The sequence below is a fragment of the Kogia breviceps genome, chromosome 2, assembly GCF_026419965.1.
Source record: "Kogia breviceps isolate mKogBre1 chromosome 2, mKogBre1 haplotype 1, whole genome shotgun sequence".
Classification (NCBI taxonomy): domain Eukaryota; kingdom Metazoa; phylum Chordata; class Mammalia; order Artiodactyla; family Physeteridae; genus Kogia; species Kogia breviceps.
The window spans coordinates 80,834,301-80,851,428 of record NC_081311.1 but is presented as its reverse complement, the minus strand read 5'-3'; the positions used below and the strand labels follow the sequence as shown (position 1 = coordinate 80,851,428).

The 17,128-nt window shown below is 42.5% G+C and overlaps 1 protein-coding gene across 6 annotated transcripts in view; it reads right to left on the bottom strand.

Moving 5' to 3' along the window:
• TARBP1 (TAR (HIV-1) RNA binding protein 1) overlaps positions 1-12,633 on the bottom strand; it is a 69,743-nt gene extending 57,110 nt beyond the window's left edge. For all 6 annotated transcript variants that reach the window (XR_010839005.1, XR_010839004.1, XM_059054605.2 and 3 more), the window contains exons 1-5: positions 11,669-12,633; positions 6,448-6,545; positions 4,980-5,049; positions 2,660-2,808; positions 1,517-1,569 (exon numbers count right to left, since the gene is read on the bottom strand). Coding sequence is in view for 4 of the 6 variants with exons in the window: in XM_059054605.2 (XP_058910588.1) it covers positions 1,517-1,569; positions 2,660-2,808; positions 4,980-5,049; positions 6,448-6,545; positions 11,669-12,599 (1,301 nt within the window). In the remaining 2 variants the exon portion in view is untranslated. The remainder of the gene's footprint in view (positions 1-1,516; positions 1,570-2,659; positions 2,809-4,979; positions 5,050-6,447; positions 6,546-11,668) is intronic.
• Positions 12,634-17,128: the final 4,495 nt, after the last annotated feature.

The window sequence follows — 17,128 nt, the reverse complement described above, 5'->3', positions numbered from 1 at the left end:
CTAGGAAAACAGACGTGAGTTAGTAACGTGCTATACTAAGCAGGCATAGATTTCTTTTTTAAGACACTTTCTCTGACACACATATATGAATCTTGCCAAACAGTATCATTTTAAAAAAGTCTAAAAATGAAAATTTAAAATTAAATTTTATTGTTCCCAACACCTAATCCAATAATTTTAAATCTTTAAATTTTAAATAAAATTCACAGAAAGAATAAGTTAGTAATAAGTAACTTTTGCAAGAGCATTTAATTGTTAACATCTACTAAAGTCACATTTTTTTCTGTTGCTATATGCTTCGGCCAGGGACATTATTTGTTAATTGAACACATTAGGGTGCTAGGGAACTGAAGGCATTTCGTAATAAATGTGTTTGTCAACTCTCAGAAAGCACCAAGTTGGTTTTACTGCTTTCCAGCTGTCTAATTGCTTCAGAAAACTATTCAACAATAATGATTATTTGAAAATCAAAAATCATTGGCAAATCTAGCATTGCTATGCTCTTTTGATATTAAATAGGACTAAATATTAATATAACTTAGCACAGACTAACTTAAAAATTTTAAAGAAGTTGGTGGTGAGAGTTTTTTCTATTAGAGATATACCAAACAAAAGACTTGCAAGTATAAATAAACTTAGTTTTCAAAATTAGACAACATAATTTCAAAAGCAAGGGAAATTTCTGAAGATATAATTCAAGAGTACAGGTAATGCTCAAAAAATGAGGATAAGGCACAATACTGACAAACTCTTCACAGTATCAACCTTGACTAAGGGTAATGGTGTCAAATAAGTGATATGTCATGGAGAATGCCCTCCGCCGTCAGATATGGAAAGGGGAAAGTTAGAACGAACCCTGTGGTAGTGGACTAGAAATGGATGTGCTGGTGTGAACTGATGGTTTTTAATATGGATGGATGGACGGACAGATAGACACTGAAATATAAATGGTAAGTCTGCTCAGCAGACAGAGCTAAGAAACAGAGGTATACACAAACACAAACACACACACACACACAGTGAGAGAGATGATGATTAAGCAAATATGGTTAAACAGTATCATTTAGGGAATGTGGATAAAAGATAAATGAGAATCTTTGTATGATTCGCACAACTTTTCTATAAGTCAAGATCAAAGTTTAAAAGAAAAAGGAAAAAAAAAAAGTGTCAAGTGTTGGTTAGCCAAAGCCACTACAATTTCCAAGAGGGCAGAAATCAGGAGTAAGGGAAAAGAAGTAGCTATGTAAGATATCCTTCTCAAAAGCCCAAGAATGGATGGGTTCAAAGTAGGAAAGAAAAGAAAAAGAGAAACACCTGACACAACTACTGGAAGAAAGGCAAGAAGAATAACAAACACAGAAAGGATGACACGGTTAGAAAAAGCTGAATATCTACAAGACAACGCATATTTATGTACCAAATTCATTAAACAATCTAGTCACATTTCATAATCACATTAAATTTATATACCAAATACGTATGACTGCATTGCTGCTAAATAACAATGTTTGTTTACCTGCTGTATAGAGAGCTCTCTGAAAGTGCATCCATTAATGGCCCAATAATAAACTAAAAAAAAAAAAAAAAAAGGAAAAAAGTATTTGATGTTAAGTTGTAACTGTAATTTTGAACAGTCAGCTTGCTGTAACTGCACATCCTACACAGGGCTACAGAAGAGCTGTTACAAGCAAAGCTGATCTCTCATGCTGTAGGTTGGTTTATGATAGTCTTGGAGGATACCTTAATTCCACCAGAACAACAAAACAAATACCGAATTTTCCCACCTGATAAAAACATATGGAATACTGAGAGGAGAGTACATGTTGTGGTAAGAAGGAAGAAAAGAATCCAAAGAAGGGACACATGGTGGAAAATAAAGGTAGTAACAAAGGAAAAACAAAAAGATACTCAAGAGAAAATTCAAGCCCCTATGCCTGGAAGATAAAGGGCGAAAAGTATATCTTCAAAAATATTACTAGACAAAAGCAAGCTTCCAGGAAGTGCAAGGCGGCTAGGAGAATGTAGAAAAATGATGCATATTAAAACACTATACATGTAGTTGGGACAATTAGGAAAGTTTACTTCAGTTACCTCTAAACGAGAGGTAAATTACTATACCTAAGTCAGCGATCACCTGACTCATGTAGCACCATAATATAAAACTTTAAATCACAGCTGTAGTTCTCACAATCTCTTTGCTTTGTGCGATTTCTGATAAATGGAAGCATAGATGCTGATAATAGAGCTCTAAAGGCAACCTCTGCTCAGTACCGTAGATAGTAATTCATTGACTCAGAACTGGGGGAGTAGCATCACTAAACAAAGAGCGATAATTCAGTGATTCAGAACTGTGGAAACAGTATCACTAACACGCTTCTATACCAGTTTTCATGCTGTTGATTTTGTTCAGAATATCGATACCAAAGAACTACTGGTAATGATGCAGGCAGCCTATCGACAAACTACATTACAGAAAGCGTCCTCCCAGTACGATAGCTAAGTTTAGAGAAATAGGATTCGTTGTATGCAAATCTCTAAAATGTTACTTGCGATTTTCAAGCCCTAGTATATATTTTTGAAGATCACATAGGATAAAACAAATACCTTCACCCCTCATCTTCTGACAAAGGGAACAAGGAAAGGGAAAGGCTGTCATTACCTCAGAAAATTCTGCTGAAAATGGAAGAACCCTTGTTTCATAGAGCTCCAAAAAATGGGTAACGCCTTCTTTGGTCAGGATTTTATTTTCACTTTCAAACATTCTTTTATAAATACACAGATGCCAGGATGGGTGAAAGAGCCAACATCCTGTGGAAATAAACACCGAATGTTGACTTAAGATTCTTACATTATGTTGCCCCATGTAAACTATATATTCAAAAATAAACACAAACACATTAACTTCATTACAACACCGCAAAAGTGAGTCTCTTTTAAATCACATCTGAGGGTGTTTAATTACTGAATAACCAAAATAACTTCAGTATTTGGTATTCCATTTTCAGAGAGATTCATTTAGAAAGGCTGCAAGAGAATGTCATAGCGGCTACAGCGTACAACAATTAAATATGACCCCACGCAGGCTGAAACTTTAGGTTTGGGGTGATTTCAACCAATTCTTCTCTCACCTTACTTCAATCCATTTTTCATACAGAAACCTGAAACTGTCCCTGCTCCATTTAAAACCCTTGCGTGGCTTCTCAAATCTCAGACTAAAAAAACGAGCGAGGCATGAACTGCTTCTGACAACTTCTCCAACCTTACCCCGCGCCTTCCCACACCACTGTATTGTGGCTTACTGGTCTGGTCCTCCACCCCACTGAGCTGTTCCCGTCTCAGGGCTTCCGCACCCAGAGCTGTCTCCTCAACTTCTGTGTCACTCTTCAGGAAGGTCTTTCCTAGCTGCCCTCTCCAAGGTATGGCCTCACTCACTATAGATAACTCCATTTCTGCCTCTTGTTTGTTGCCTGTCTAGAACTTATAACCAAAGCTATTTTTTCCCGGAAAACAGGCAAAAATCAAGTGAAAAAGAGTACATCTGTCTCACCACTTTATCCCAGCACTTAGCATGTATTGGACACTAAGTAAACATCTATTAATATACAAATGAGTGAGAAACAAAAAATGGAGTTTGCACCTTGGACATACTTTAACTTTTTTGAAATATCCTTTAACACTATTAGAAAAAAAACTCAGCATTTTAAACTCATGGCATTCTATAAATAAATCAGTCTTTTTATTTTTTTTTTTGTAATTTACACCAAGATGCTTGTTCAATCCTTTGGCAGTGATTTTTCAAAATCTGTCACTGCTATGTGATTTGGTCCGCCAAGAGCTGTGGGCAAAATGTGCTAATAAGAGAATCATTTTAATAGTAAATGCATAAGTGAAGTCACAACAGGATTCAATTAAATTCTAGCCCCAGGTGGGACTACAGATTGTTATGGTCTGTGAAAAATCCCAGTGTATCAGAAAACAACCATAGCAATCAGCTGAATAAAGCTCAATTCCTAAGGGGTCAAACTTAAAGTTGTAATTATCTAAAGTAGGCACTAAAACCCATTTACCTAGGTTATTTCTCACGTGTAAACACGATAATGTAGCATTTTATCATTCATATGAATACAAAACAACATTAGCTTGCATTTAGCTGTCTTGCTGATCTAAACTTAATTTCATAAAATAATTTTAGGAAACTCCAGCTTCATTTTATTTCTCCTAAAAAGCTCTCATAATATAGAACTGATAAAGGACTTAAAAACCATATTTAAAATAGCATCTTGGAATTTTCTTTCCCTAAGAAGTCCAACCCACAGAACAATAGCTGAAACCTGAAGAAAATAACTCTAACAATGAGATATATTAAGAGAATAAGGATGGAAAGCACTTAAAATATATTAATGCCAAAGAACTCTTATTAAAAATGAATAATATACCATGATTAAAACACTACCAAGGAGTCCTTATCTTTTAAGGATATATACTGAAAAAAAGTACAGATGAAATGATATGCTGTCTAGGAATGTGCTTCAAAATCATTTGATGGGGAGGGAGCAGGAGAGGCCACATATGATGTAAGACAGAGACTGGCACAAGTTGATCACTGCTAAAGCTGGGTGGTGGGGTTCATCATACAAACTCTTCTCCTTCTGTGAATGTCTGAAATTTTCTATAATCAGAAGTTTATAAATTACCATACCTCTAAATTATAGAAAACTCTGCAACCATTTAAAATTAAATTCTCAAAGACTATTTAAGGACATAGGTAAATGCATTTGGTTATACTGCTGAGTGAGAAAAAAACATTATGAACAATCAGTCCACAAGGTATAGTATCTGGAATGTTAGCAGCTGTCTCTTGGTAGCTACCTACCTAAATTCATATATTCCTATAACATGCCCTACAATGAATAAGAGTTAATTATAAAATTAAGGGGAAAAACTGTGTTATAAAAAAGCAAAATAAAAGTAACTGTTACCATTTTCCTCTGACACTGCATATTCAAAGAGATTGTTTAGCTTTGGTAAAACTGGCTTTATAACATGTATCTGAAAAAAACAAAAGCAAAAAGCCACAGGAAATGAAAATTCACCATTCAAAACTCAAAAGACTTTTCATCTATTTATACAACAGTCACTCTGTTCCTCTTCACCACCCTGGAAAATAGGCAGGGCCTGTATACCTATATATTACAAGGAGGAAAAACTACTGCTATGCTTTCTCTAGTTACTCACGTTGCTCAAGGCCACGCATTTAGAAGTCGAGTCAGTTCAGAGTTCCATGCTCTTCATTCTTAGACTTGGCTACAGATACCAGCGTCTAAATTTACATACCCTACAAACTAAAGGTAAATCAGTTTCTAAATAGTGAGGGTCTTGAGGATATACTGATTCAGGAACACCATAACAGTTTATATGAGTTTAGAAATGCTTTTCTTTTATTGCTCATCCTTGTATCTACATATATTTAGTACACATGAGTAATTCTTTTAGTCCACAAACAAGGCATCTGGACTGACACCTCCCAGTGGCTCCATGATGGCAGGCCCCGCAGCTTACAGACTGAGAACCCCTACAAGAGGGGTTCTCCAAGTGTGGTGCCCAGAATGGCAGCTTATGGATCCCCTAGGAACATGTAAAATACCTGAATTCTCAGGCCCCACCGCAGACCTACTGAATCAGAAACTTTGCAGGCCTGACACTTTCATAAGCCATCTAGGTGATTCTAATGAATGTTAAAGTTTGAGAACACTGCACTAGAGCAGGTAATCTTAAGAGATTCTCCTCAACTTAAAACCTCTAAGATCCTACAAAAATGAACTCAAAGTCAACTGCAAATGATTTTTCAAGTTTCCATTCTCAAGACCAAGAATGCAAAGATGGAAGAGAGGGAGGGAGGGAGGGGGAGGGAGGAGGGAAGGACAAGGGAGGGAGAGAGGAGGAAGGGATGAGGGAGGGACAGAGGGGGAGGGAGGGGAGGGAGGAGGGAAGGGGGAGGGAGGAGGGAAGGGGGAGGGAGGGAGGGGGTGAGAGGGTGGAGGGAAGGAAGGAAATCTACAAAATCAAAGGGCCATTATAGGGTCATTATTTACTTAATAACAATTTACCTCAGACTTTAAGTAACATTTCCCTTAGCGTGCATTTCTTAGGAGATTATTCATAACATCAAGAAACTAAAAACTAGTAAACATTTTAGAAGTAAATGTCAAGGGAAGATTTAATAAGACTGAATTCTTTGAATGATAACTTAAGTCAACTGAAAGTATTCTTTAATTTCTTGAGTTTATATTCAATCTTAAATTGCACCTATGCCAGAAAACAAAGTACGCTTGGACTCCATTATGCTATATCCAAGTTGGCCTTTTTGTATTGCTTTTACAGAATGTTTGGGGAAAAAAAACCAAAACTGCATCTACAAAGGATTTGTTAAAATATGAAAACACTTACCTGATTTCCTTCAAGAGTTTCCATAATTAAAATATAGTTTTCCCAAAACTTTAGAAGCTCATCTTTTTTCTTCTCAGACCACCAAAACAGACTTGGGCCTGATATGGTTTAAAAAAGAAAATTAGTTCTCAGATTTAGTTCCTAAATTAGAAACTTTCATAAGCTTCTACATGATAACAGTTCTTAAAATTATGCTACTATTACCAAATGTTGTTTTCTCTAACAATGGAGGGTGCCCCTGTATTAGAGCCTAGGTAGGAGGCTTGGGCAAACAAGAATCTCAAAAGGAGGTTTTTTTCAAAAAAAATTAAGGTTACTACCTTGGAACTCTGGGTAAGGATGACAGATTTGAACACATGTACTCTACTTTATCTCCCTAAGAATCTCACTATAACAGTAAAAGATTTTTCAAAGGCAAAAACCCAAGAATGGAGAAAACAGGGAAGCAATGAAATTAGGATCCGCAAATCAGATTAAAAGCAAGCAGGATCAAGAAAAGTGACTAGTAAGTTGGCACAAGGAAAGCAAAGAAAAAAATCTGATTCACACTACAAAATCCCCCCAAGCCTAAGGAACTGGCAGCAAAAAATACTTCAGTAAGTAGAGGTGAAAATCAAGGCTAAACAAAAAAGGATTTGTTTAATGTGTTTAAGAAACAGATCCCCAGATGCCCTTTCCTGTGTCCTGAACAGGAAAAAGACTGGGATTTATTCTCTTGGGACGGTAAAAGAGTGGGTCTCCAGATTGAGGGGCAAGGGACTCAGCTGAGGTCAGGGTGAGTACCACATAAAAGTGGGAAGGGAACATGTATGCACCCTGGATGCTGAGATCCCCTTCCACCTGCCCCCATCACCGTCTTGGCCTCTCAGGTCCCAGAGGACCTTCTCCATGGCATGTGGCCACCCCAAGGGGAAAGACCTGAAAATACTTTCACCAGAGATTACCTAACAAAACGCCCTGGCCAGATCACCTTACAGCGAAGTGCACGGTCAACAGGCACCACTCATGTGTTCAGAGCTTTAAACTTGACTTTTCGTCCCACATTCTTACATATAAGCAGGTGTCTAAGGCTCACCAGACATCTAGGGAAACCTCTACACTAAAGATCAAGACCAAAACAAATAAACAAGGAAATCTGGAGAAAACAAAACTACACAGGAAAAAGAAAACCTAAAAAAGAAAAAACTTTCACTAATATTTTAAAGGGAGATAAGATAGTGTAGTTATGATATAAAAACAGGATACTATTAAAAAGGGGGTATTCCAAGAACAAAAAAGATCTCATGAGAATAAAAATCTGATAACAAAAAGAAGAAACTCAAAGAAAGGACTGGAAATAAAGTTGAGGAAATCACCCCAGGAGAGAAGAGATGTGTTAAAGGCCAGTCCAGGAACTTCAATAACCAAAAAGAGAACAGAAAGCAAAAAAGGAAGGGAGGGGGCTTCCCTGGTGGCGCAGTGGTTGAGAGTCCGCCTGCCGATGCAGGGGACACGGGTTCGTGCCCGGGTCCGGGAAGATCCCACATGCCACGGAGCGGCTGAGCCCGTGAGCCATGGCCGCTGAGCCTGCGCGTCCACAGCCTGTGCTCCGCAACGGGAGAGGCCGCAACAGTGAGGCCCGCATACGGCAAAAAAAAAAAAAAAAAAAAAAAAAAAGGAAGGGAGGAAATCAAAGTATTAGAAGAGCAGTTCTCAGAACCGAAGGACATGATTTCCAGATTGAATAGGTCCGAGTGCCCTACACCAGGATGTAAACAGACCCTCAAAACTGAAATGGCAGAAAGCTGGGGACAGTCTCTATAATCATCCATGGAGAAGAAACAGATCACATACAAATAAACAATATTCAAATGGTTTCAGACTTTTCAACAGTAACAATGGGAGCTTGAGCTTCTAAGACATCAGATGGATGCCTTTAAAATTCTGAACAGAAATGTTTTCCAAGCCAGAATTCTACCCCAACCAAACCATCAGTTGAATGTGAGGGCAAAATAAAAGTGTCTAGATACGCTTGGTCATGGCTTCCAAGAAAGTCACAAGAAAACATTACTGCCACAACAACAAAGAGAAGAAAGAGGCTGGATTATCAACAAAACCCTAAACTTTTTTTTTTTTTTTTTGGGGGGGGGTCCATCAGAGAGCTGAGGTTGCATTGCTCTCTGAATTCCAAAGCCTCTCCAAGAATAAGACAGGACACACGAACTGCAGTTAAAAAATAAAATAAATATTTGACAAGTTTTTAAAGGCCAAGTGTGGACAACTTAGAAACTCTGGGAACCCCAAGGGAGTCCACACCCACTCACCAGCTCTTTTCCTCAAGGCCTCCCCCATGTGTTCAAGAAAGACTGTGGGCAGGGCAGGGGACCCTGGAGGCCGTGGGCATGCAGGGCTCACCAAGGTTTGAAAGGGCAGTCCATCCATGCCCTGCAGGTGTACAGTGGTGGTCAACTGAAGACGCCTGCCTGCACCCTGGACCCTTCCCTGACAGGAGGCCAAAGCTGTCGGCCCCTGGAGCAAACACTCCCACAATCCCACCCTTGTCCCTGCTCTCATACCAGGCAATGGCTGCCCCTGGGGATGGCTAAAAATTTGCTCTCCTCTCGACCCTGCAGCGACAGGAGGAAAGCCTCTTATGTGTCCGGCACTCATATGAAGCAGGTCTCCTGCTGTGGAGGAAGGGGAGAATACCAGCACTTAAGACCCACCACAGATACAAGCAGAATGCAGCCACCACAGGAGAAGTTAAGGAAACTCTTAACCCTTCATTAAGTAGGAGGCAGAGGTTATGTGCCACTGGAGAGGGAGCAGAGACGGCTAAAAAGTTTGAACCCTAAGGATCGGGCACATGGGGCCTAAGAAGAGGCTGTTGTAGGAGAAATGAAAAGTTCCCTCCTTCCCCATCTCAAGCTTTGCACCAGGTAACAAACATCAGCAGTCTACCCTTGAGGGAAGGACAAAGGCATGGAGGAAGCTCTCCATCCGTGGAGTCAGCATCCAGGGCTTGAGAAAAACTAGAACACTGAGAAAAACCTTATACGCTTCACACTAAACATTAGAAGGCAACAGTCCACCACCAACAAAATCCAAAGCCAGCTCACCAGAGTGACTCAACCCAAATAGTCTAACAGAGAGGAGTGCCTATCTAGAAGGCATAAATATTTCAGTCTCTGCTGAAAAAAAGTGATCCCATTGCCAAGAGATAAAACAGAACACAAAACCAAACTCAGATATGGTCCAAGTACAGAACTTGTACATACCTATGATGAGTATGTTAAAGGATCTAATGGAAAAGGTAGACAACATACATGAACAGTTGGGGATTTTCAGGAGATGGAAACTATAAAAAAGTGACAGACAGAAATGAAAACATATCAGACATAAAGGATCTTTTGATTAAATTATCAGATATACAAGGTCTTAAAAAATTTTATCTCAGGGAACTATTAGAAAATACACTACAACAAATGAGTAAACCAAAAAAGAGGATGAACTCCAGGAAACAAGAGCTCCAACACAGAATCAGGTGAAGGGAATCCCCCAGATGATAGTGAAGGCAGATCTAAGAATGTCAGCTGTGTACCAGACTGAGCTTGTAAGAGGACTCTAGGAGTCACTTCTTCAGGAAAATTTATAATGCCTGATGATCTGACTTCATACAGGAAAGATTTAGACAATTAACTAAGAATCTGGGGCTGAATTAGTGATAAGTATGGAGACTACCAAACATAAATGACATTGATCTAGGAAAAACTTGCAGGAAGGAAAAAAAAAAACAAACCATCATATATACACAGATCACCTGTGAACAGTATTTTCACAGTCACAATTTTGTTGAACTCACATTTAACCAAAATTACAAGTATGACATCGGACTTTATGACATTACTAAATCATTTCAAGATACGGGGGTAAATCCCAAAATAATCAGCTAGAAGAGGTAAAACTAGCTGCCCTCTGAAATGAAGGAAATGGGTGGGGGCACAAGCATACGACCACTGCTTATCTTTAAAACTGCAGAATGACTGACTCTTTAAAATAAATGAGTGTTTAACTTTGGTAATTTAAAAAATGTTTTCCAGTGACAACTCTCATCGGATGACCACCAACTTATGAACTGTTAAAATATTTACTACCTGATGTTTTAAGCTTATATAAAAATCTAATCTACTCACAACATCAGCCAAACAAAAATCCTTTACCAGTATAAATAAGTAGGCAGCTCCAGTTGAAAAAGTAGACATTTTCTAACTATTGAGGCAGTTTTGAATCAATCCATTTTTGACTTTCATAGCTCAAAATTAATTTAAGATGAGAATTGCACTTTCACATAATTTCAGTGAACAAATCAATCAATAGAAACATACCAAACTAAGGGGAGGCCTTGCTATTTCACCTACTCTTATTCTGTAATAAAGTATAGGAAGCACAGGCTCAAAATGTAAAAAAATTAAAACCTCATTCAATTAAATCAATTTCAAAAATACTCTCCAGGGCTTCCCTGGTGGCGCAGTGGTTTAGAGTCTGCCTGCCGATGCAGGGGTGGACACGGGTTCGTGCCCCGGTCCGGGAAGATCCCACATGCCGCGGAGCGGCTGGGCCCGAGAGCCATGGCCGCTGAGCCTGTGCGTCCGGAGCCTGTGCTCTGTAACGGGAGAGGCCACAACAGTGAGAGGCCCGCGTACCCCCAAAATTAAAACGCTCCAAAGGTCGACTTAAGGCCCATATGCTTAACAAATACTTAAAAATCCTGCTAAGCGAACTACCAAGGGAAATTTCAAAAGAATGAGATAGCTTCCATGACAAAATTCTAACACTCGAGACTCAATTCATCGCTCAGTACATGTAAATAATTTTCCTTTCAATTTGATGGGCGCTAACTCTTTCCTGTTACAACGGACGTACCACAATATAGTGCAAATTTGGTCTGTAAAATCCTGCGTGGGCTCGTTCCTAAATTATTCCCACGGATGCAGTACTCCACCTGCTCTGGGTCAGAAAGTTTAGGAGATGCAGACTCTTCTCGGCTGCAGTGATCTGTGTCAGTTCAGAAAACACCCTCGACATGAAGTTCCCAAGGTTTTTCAGGCTTTATGGGGACCATGAGAATAACCCAATTCAGTACGGATCTCGGAGACGACCCCAGGAGCTGAGTGCCGGAAGCAGGGGGCCTCCCTCCCAGAAAGCCAAGTAGGGATGGGCCCGGGGTCAAAGAAGCAAGTACCGGTTCCTTCCTGGGGGGCGCACGCGCAGTCGGCCCCCAGCTCCGCCGACACCTCCACAGCCCGCTGCAGCAGGTAGCGCGCCCGCTTGCGCGTCAGGGCGTCCTCGGCCCGGGTCAGCCCCGCCTGCACCGTCCTCCAGAAGCTCCAGCAACGCCGGGCGTCCGGGCCCGCCTCGCGCGCCGCCGTGGCGCGCCCCGCGCCGGGGTCGGGCAACAGCTTCTCCGCCAGGGCGCTCAGAACCAACAGCTTCGGCCCGACGCGGCCCGGCCCCTCGGGCGCCCCGGGGGCGACCAGCCCGCCCCACACGGCCCGCAGCGCCGCCCCGCCGCACCGGCCCAGCGCCGGCAGCAGCCGCCCGGCCACCAGCGCCGCCGCGCCCTCAGCGGGCCCCGCCTCGTCCCCGCCTAGCGCCAGGGCGAGGGCGGCCCGCGCCACCCGCTCCAGAAGCGGCGCGTCCTCGCGGGGCCGCAAGCAGGGCCCCACGGCCGCCAGCACCTCCACGGCCGCCTCGGCGGCCCCGTCGAGGCCGGGTGCGGGGCCCGCGGCGAGCAGGTCGCGCAGCGCCTCCTCAGCCAGCGCGGCCGCCAGCTGCGGGTCCCCGGCAAGGCGGGCGCACGAGCGCAGGGCCGCGCCCGCCGCTCTCAGCACGCGCCGGCGCTGGGGGGCCGCTGGGCCGGTGTCCGCGCCGCCCGCGGGGCGCCCGCGCAGCCCCCGCAGCAGAGGCACCAGGTACCCGGCGGCGACCTCGCGCGCCGCCTCCGGGAGCGCGCCCGCGCCGCCGCCGCGCGCCTCCTCATCCTCCAGTCTCTGCAGAAGAAAGCGCAGCGTCTCCACGCGCTCCGCGGACGCCTCCTCGCAGCACAGCGCCCCAAGCAGGACCCGGGGGTCCCGACTCTGCGAGAGCAGCGCTTCCGCCAGCACGCACTCCATTTGTCCCGCGCGCCGCCGACCCCGAGCGCCCACGGGAAGGCGCCGGCGTGCGCTAGTGCGTGCGCTAGTGCGTGCGCGTGCACGGTGGGCCCGGGCGCGCGCCCTCAGGTAGTGGGCTTGCAGCCCTGCCCTAGTCCCGCTAGGCGCGCTTTGGGCAGGTCTCACCGGAACTGCCTTGGATCTGATTCTCTCACTTACCCCTTACTTTTGTAAGAGGAAAAGAGGCCCTCGTTAAACGTTAATGTCGTATCTATACCAACTCCATCGATTCCTAATTGGAGATTGGCCTGCCCGAGGGCTTTAAATCATTCAGGCGTGCCTGTGAGGATGGGCCAGAGGTACACCAGGAAGGTGTACTCACGATCACCTAGAAGCTCTTTTCTCAAAAAGGTGCAGCCTGGCACCACCCACACAGACTGACACAGTGGGTCCGAAATGGGTTCCCGACATCTGCGTAAAAAATAAATAACGAAAACCCAAGAATGAGGTAGAGGCCCTGAAAAGTCCTCTAGCTATGAGCCAGGGATAGGGCTGAAAACGAGATACCCACCACGACGCTGGCAGTCAAATGCCCAAGCGGACTCTTGCATGCAGCCCTTCGCACACAATGCTTATGCTGTCACGTGTAGTCCCCCAAATAGTCCACGTGTCTGTATATCTGACAGCGTCTACTGCTAAGTACAGAAACAGAAACCTCACCTTAGCATGCACGGTACTGGTTTGGTTTCTAGCTCAATCCTAGGCGAACTGAAATAGTGACGTGGGTTTTCACTTTGCCTTCAACCACAGAGATCTCTCCCTTAGTCCATGGAGAAGTCACAATCTCACCTTCAAAGAGTTTGATGTGTAATAAACATAATGGATAAAGTGTAATTTAAAGTTATTTAAGAGTTTATTTTATGTAATTTTAAATTTAATTTTTAGGTTTTGGTTTTATATAATTTAAAGTTATTTACAGTTATCTGACATCATATATACAAGATTTTTTTCCGTATTTCAGGGTCATTCAGTTTTCCATTGACAGATGCGTAAAGGATTCAGTTGTAAACCTACTTAGAATGTGTCAGTAAATATCCATTGTCTTCAAAATTTAATGTGCCAATAAACATCAGTTTCCTTCAACATATATTCTTCATATATGTATCAAACAAAAATATGCAAATGTCTTGAGCAGACACTTAACAAATGAAGATACACAAATGTAAGCATCTGAAAAGGTGTATCATTATTCCTTAGAGAAATGCAAATTAAACCCTCCAGGAAATACAACTTCACACCCAACAGAATGGCTAAAATTTCAAAGATTGGAAACACCAAATGGCTGTTGAGGATTCTTCTTTTCTTGAAACTCTGTCTTCCTCTAGTTTTTATCATATAGCTTCTTCCTTTCTCTTTTTCCTGTTTCCCCAGCTGTTTCTTCTCCATCTCTTTGGGGGAAGAATCCTCTTTCTCTTCCTGACCTGACCTGTTCATATGGATATTTCCAGAATTACAGCTTCAGATCCCTGCCTGTTCTCACTCTAAATTTTCCCTGAATAACTTCATTAAAACTATAGATTCAGCTACGATTTACATGCTAATGATAAAAAAAAAATCTAGATCTCCTGCACAGATCTCTCTCCCAAACTGCAAACTTATCATGCCTACCAGATGTCTCCATTGAATATCACTCAGGGCATCATTCTCAATCTCCACTTTTATGAAGGTCACCTCACTATCTTCATTCTCCCATCATCATTACTGCACCCCCCCCACCACCAATATACTTCTTCCCAGGTATTTCCTATTTAGGGGAATGGCTGTCACTCACTGAGTTGCCCAAGTCAAAAAACCTGGGAGCCAATATGTTACAAAACCAACCTTGGGTCCCCTTGCCTGCGTGCAGCAAAGTCAATCTCCTGACACAGGGTGTGGTGAAGGAAAGTGCAACATTTACTGCAGGGCATCAAGTAAGGAGTCCAGGTAGCTAGTGCTTAAAAAGTCCGAACTCTCTAAAGGCTTTCAGGGAAAAGTTTTTAAAGACAAGTGAGGGAAGGGCGTTGTGGAGTGTGTGATCAGCTTGTGGACACTCTTCTGATTGGTAATCGGGAGTCAACATCATCAGCCTTCTGGCCCCAACTGGTCTGGGGTTTACATGCTTGTGGGCAGCCAGCCTACAGTTAACTTCTCCCACCTGATGGGGGTTTCAGTAGCTGCAAAACAACTCAAAGACTATGGCTCAGAATATTATCCATAGCCCTTGAGGAGGAACTAAAGGTCCTTGACTTTGTTTAATGGCTAGACTATTATTATTTTGTCTTGCTTGACTGCTTTTCTTTCTTTCTGCATTTTCTCACTTCTCTGATTAAATTTACTCTTTGTAACTCGGGGAAGGCCTAGGAGGCTAAAGTTTTTTTACAGACAAGCGGCAAGCAGAGGACATTGGGGTAGGTGTGGTTTGTTCTAGGAAGGCCCCATAGGGTCTTGCTCAGTTACAAATAGACTTCCCACTCTCTTCTTTGATTCCTCAAATCTATCCATGAAACTTCCTAAATTTTTTAGTGTCCCCACCTCTCTGTCCCCCACTAACACCTTAGCTTTAGACTCTCCTCATTTCTTACTAAGATAACAGCAATAACGTCCTGCCTGATTCACTCCCCACCGCAATACACATGCCTTATTACTACCAGGATGATCTTCTTAAAATTAAACCACGACTATCTGTAGCCCCCAGAATGATGGCTGAATTGCTTAGCATGACATCCCAGATGCCCCTTGAGGAGGTCCTGCCTACTTCTTCAGCCCCATCGTCCTCCATTTCGGGGGATGTACTCCATTCTCCGCCTCTGGCTCCCACAGCTGACCTACTGCCTATCTGCTTAGGTGCTCACCACACTGGTTCCAACCTATGAATAACTCACATGTATGGGCGTTGGTTGTCTACACCATATATTTTACATCTTTCCGAGAGATCTCGGAAGATGGATATCCTTGATTCCCTTCCCATCTGAAATAGCGCACCCATAAATGTGATTGCTGGGAAGCGCCTCTGAATTTTAATCCCTTCTCACTTTTCCAACTTAAAATGGATACTGCTTCCCTCTCAGTAAAGGTAATGGAGAGCAGAGCAAGAGTGACTGGGGAAAAGGATGTGTAAGTGAGGGAAAAGGATCCAGATGAATGTTCTCTCACATGTCTCCTTCCTTTAGGAGTGTTTGCATGAACTCGCTGCTTGCTACTGTTGAGAGCCCTACAGATATTTAATTTGGTTTTTCATGATACTGCCAGGGAAGCAGTGGACAAGACCCACCACAACAGGACGAATAGATATGCACAGAAAATAAGAAATGATGAACATGCTGACTTCAGATAGGTACACAGGGTGCAGCCACCACGGAAAACACTGTGGAGGCTCCTCAAAAAACTAAAAATAGAGCTGCCATATGATCCAGCAATCCCACTCCTGGGCATGTATCTGGAGAAAACCATCATTCGAACATATGCACCCCAGTGTTCACTGCAGCACTATTTACAGCAGCCAAGACATGGAAACAACCTAAATGTCCATTGATAGATGAATGGATAAAGAAGATGTGGTACATATATACGATGGAATATTACTCAGCCATAACAAAGAATGAAATAATGCCATTTGCATTATGCAACATGGATGGACCTAGAGATGATCATACTAAGTGAAGTGAGTCAGACAGAGAAAGACAAATACCATATGATATCACTTATATGTGGAATCTAAAATATGACACAAATGAACATTTCTACAGAACAGAAACAGACTCACAGACTTAAAGAACAGACTTGTATTTGTCAATGGGGAGGGGGGTGTGGGCATGGATTGGGAGTTTGGGGTTAGCAGATGCAAACTAGTATCTATAGGATGGATAAACAACAAGGTCCTACTGTATAGCACAGGAAACTCTACTCAATATCCTGTGATTAAACCATAATGGAAAAGAATATGAAAAAGAACGTATATATGTATACATATACATATATATGTATAACTGAATCACTGTGCTGTACATCAGAAATTAACACAACATTGTAAATCAACTATACCTCAATAAAATAAATTTAAAAAAGATAGGTACCCAGGGCTCAAAAGCCACTGAAAGAATTCTTAAGTGCATGCATCTTACATGACTATATGCTCTGAAATGAATGGGCTTGTGGCATAACCCAAAACTCTGATCTGTTGAGAAGCTGACATTTCTTTGGACAGAAGATGGTGCTATTGTCAATGCAGTGTGCTTTTTCCATCCTTTCAACTTAGTGCAAAGTGGAAGTCAGCTATAGAAAGAAAACAGCAATTGCAGAGCAAGATTTCAGCTGGAGTCTTCAGTGAGCCTCTGAGGGTCTAAGAACAGACTTGACGACATGTGGGTGGGGTGGGGTGGGGAAGGGTAAGCTGGGACGAAGTGAGAGAGTAGCATTGACATATATACACTACCAAATGTAAAATAGCTAGTGGGAAGCAGCCGCATAGCACAGGGAGATCAGCTCGGTGCTTTGTGACCACCTAGAGGGGT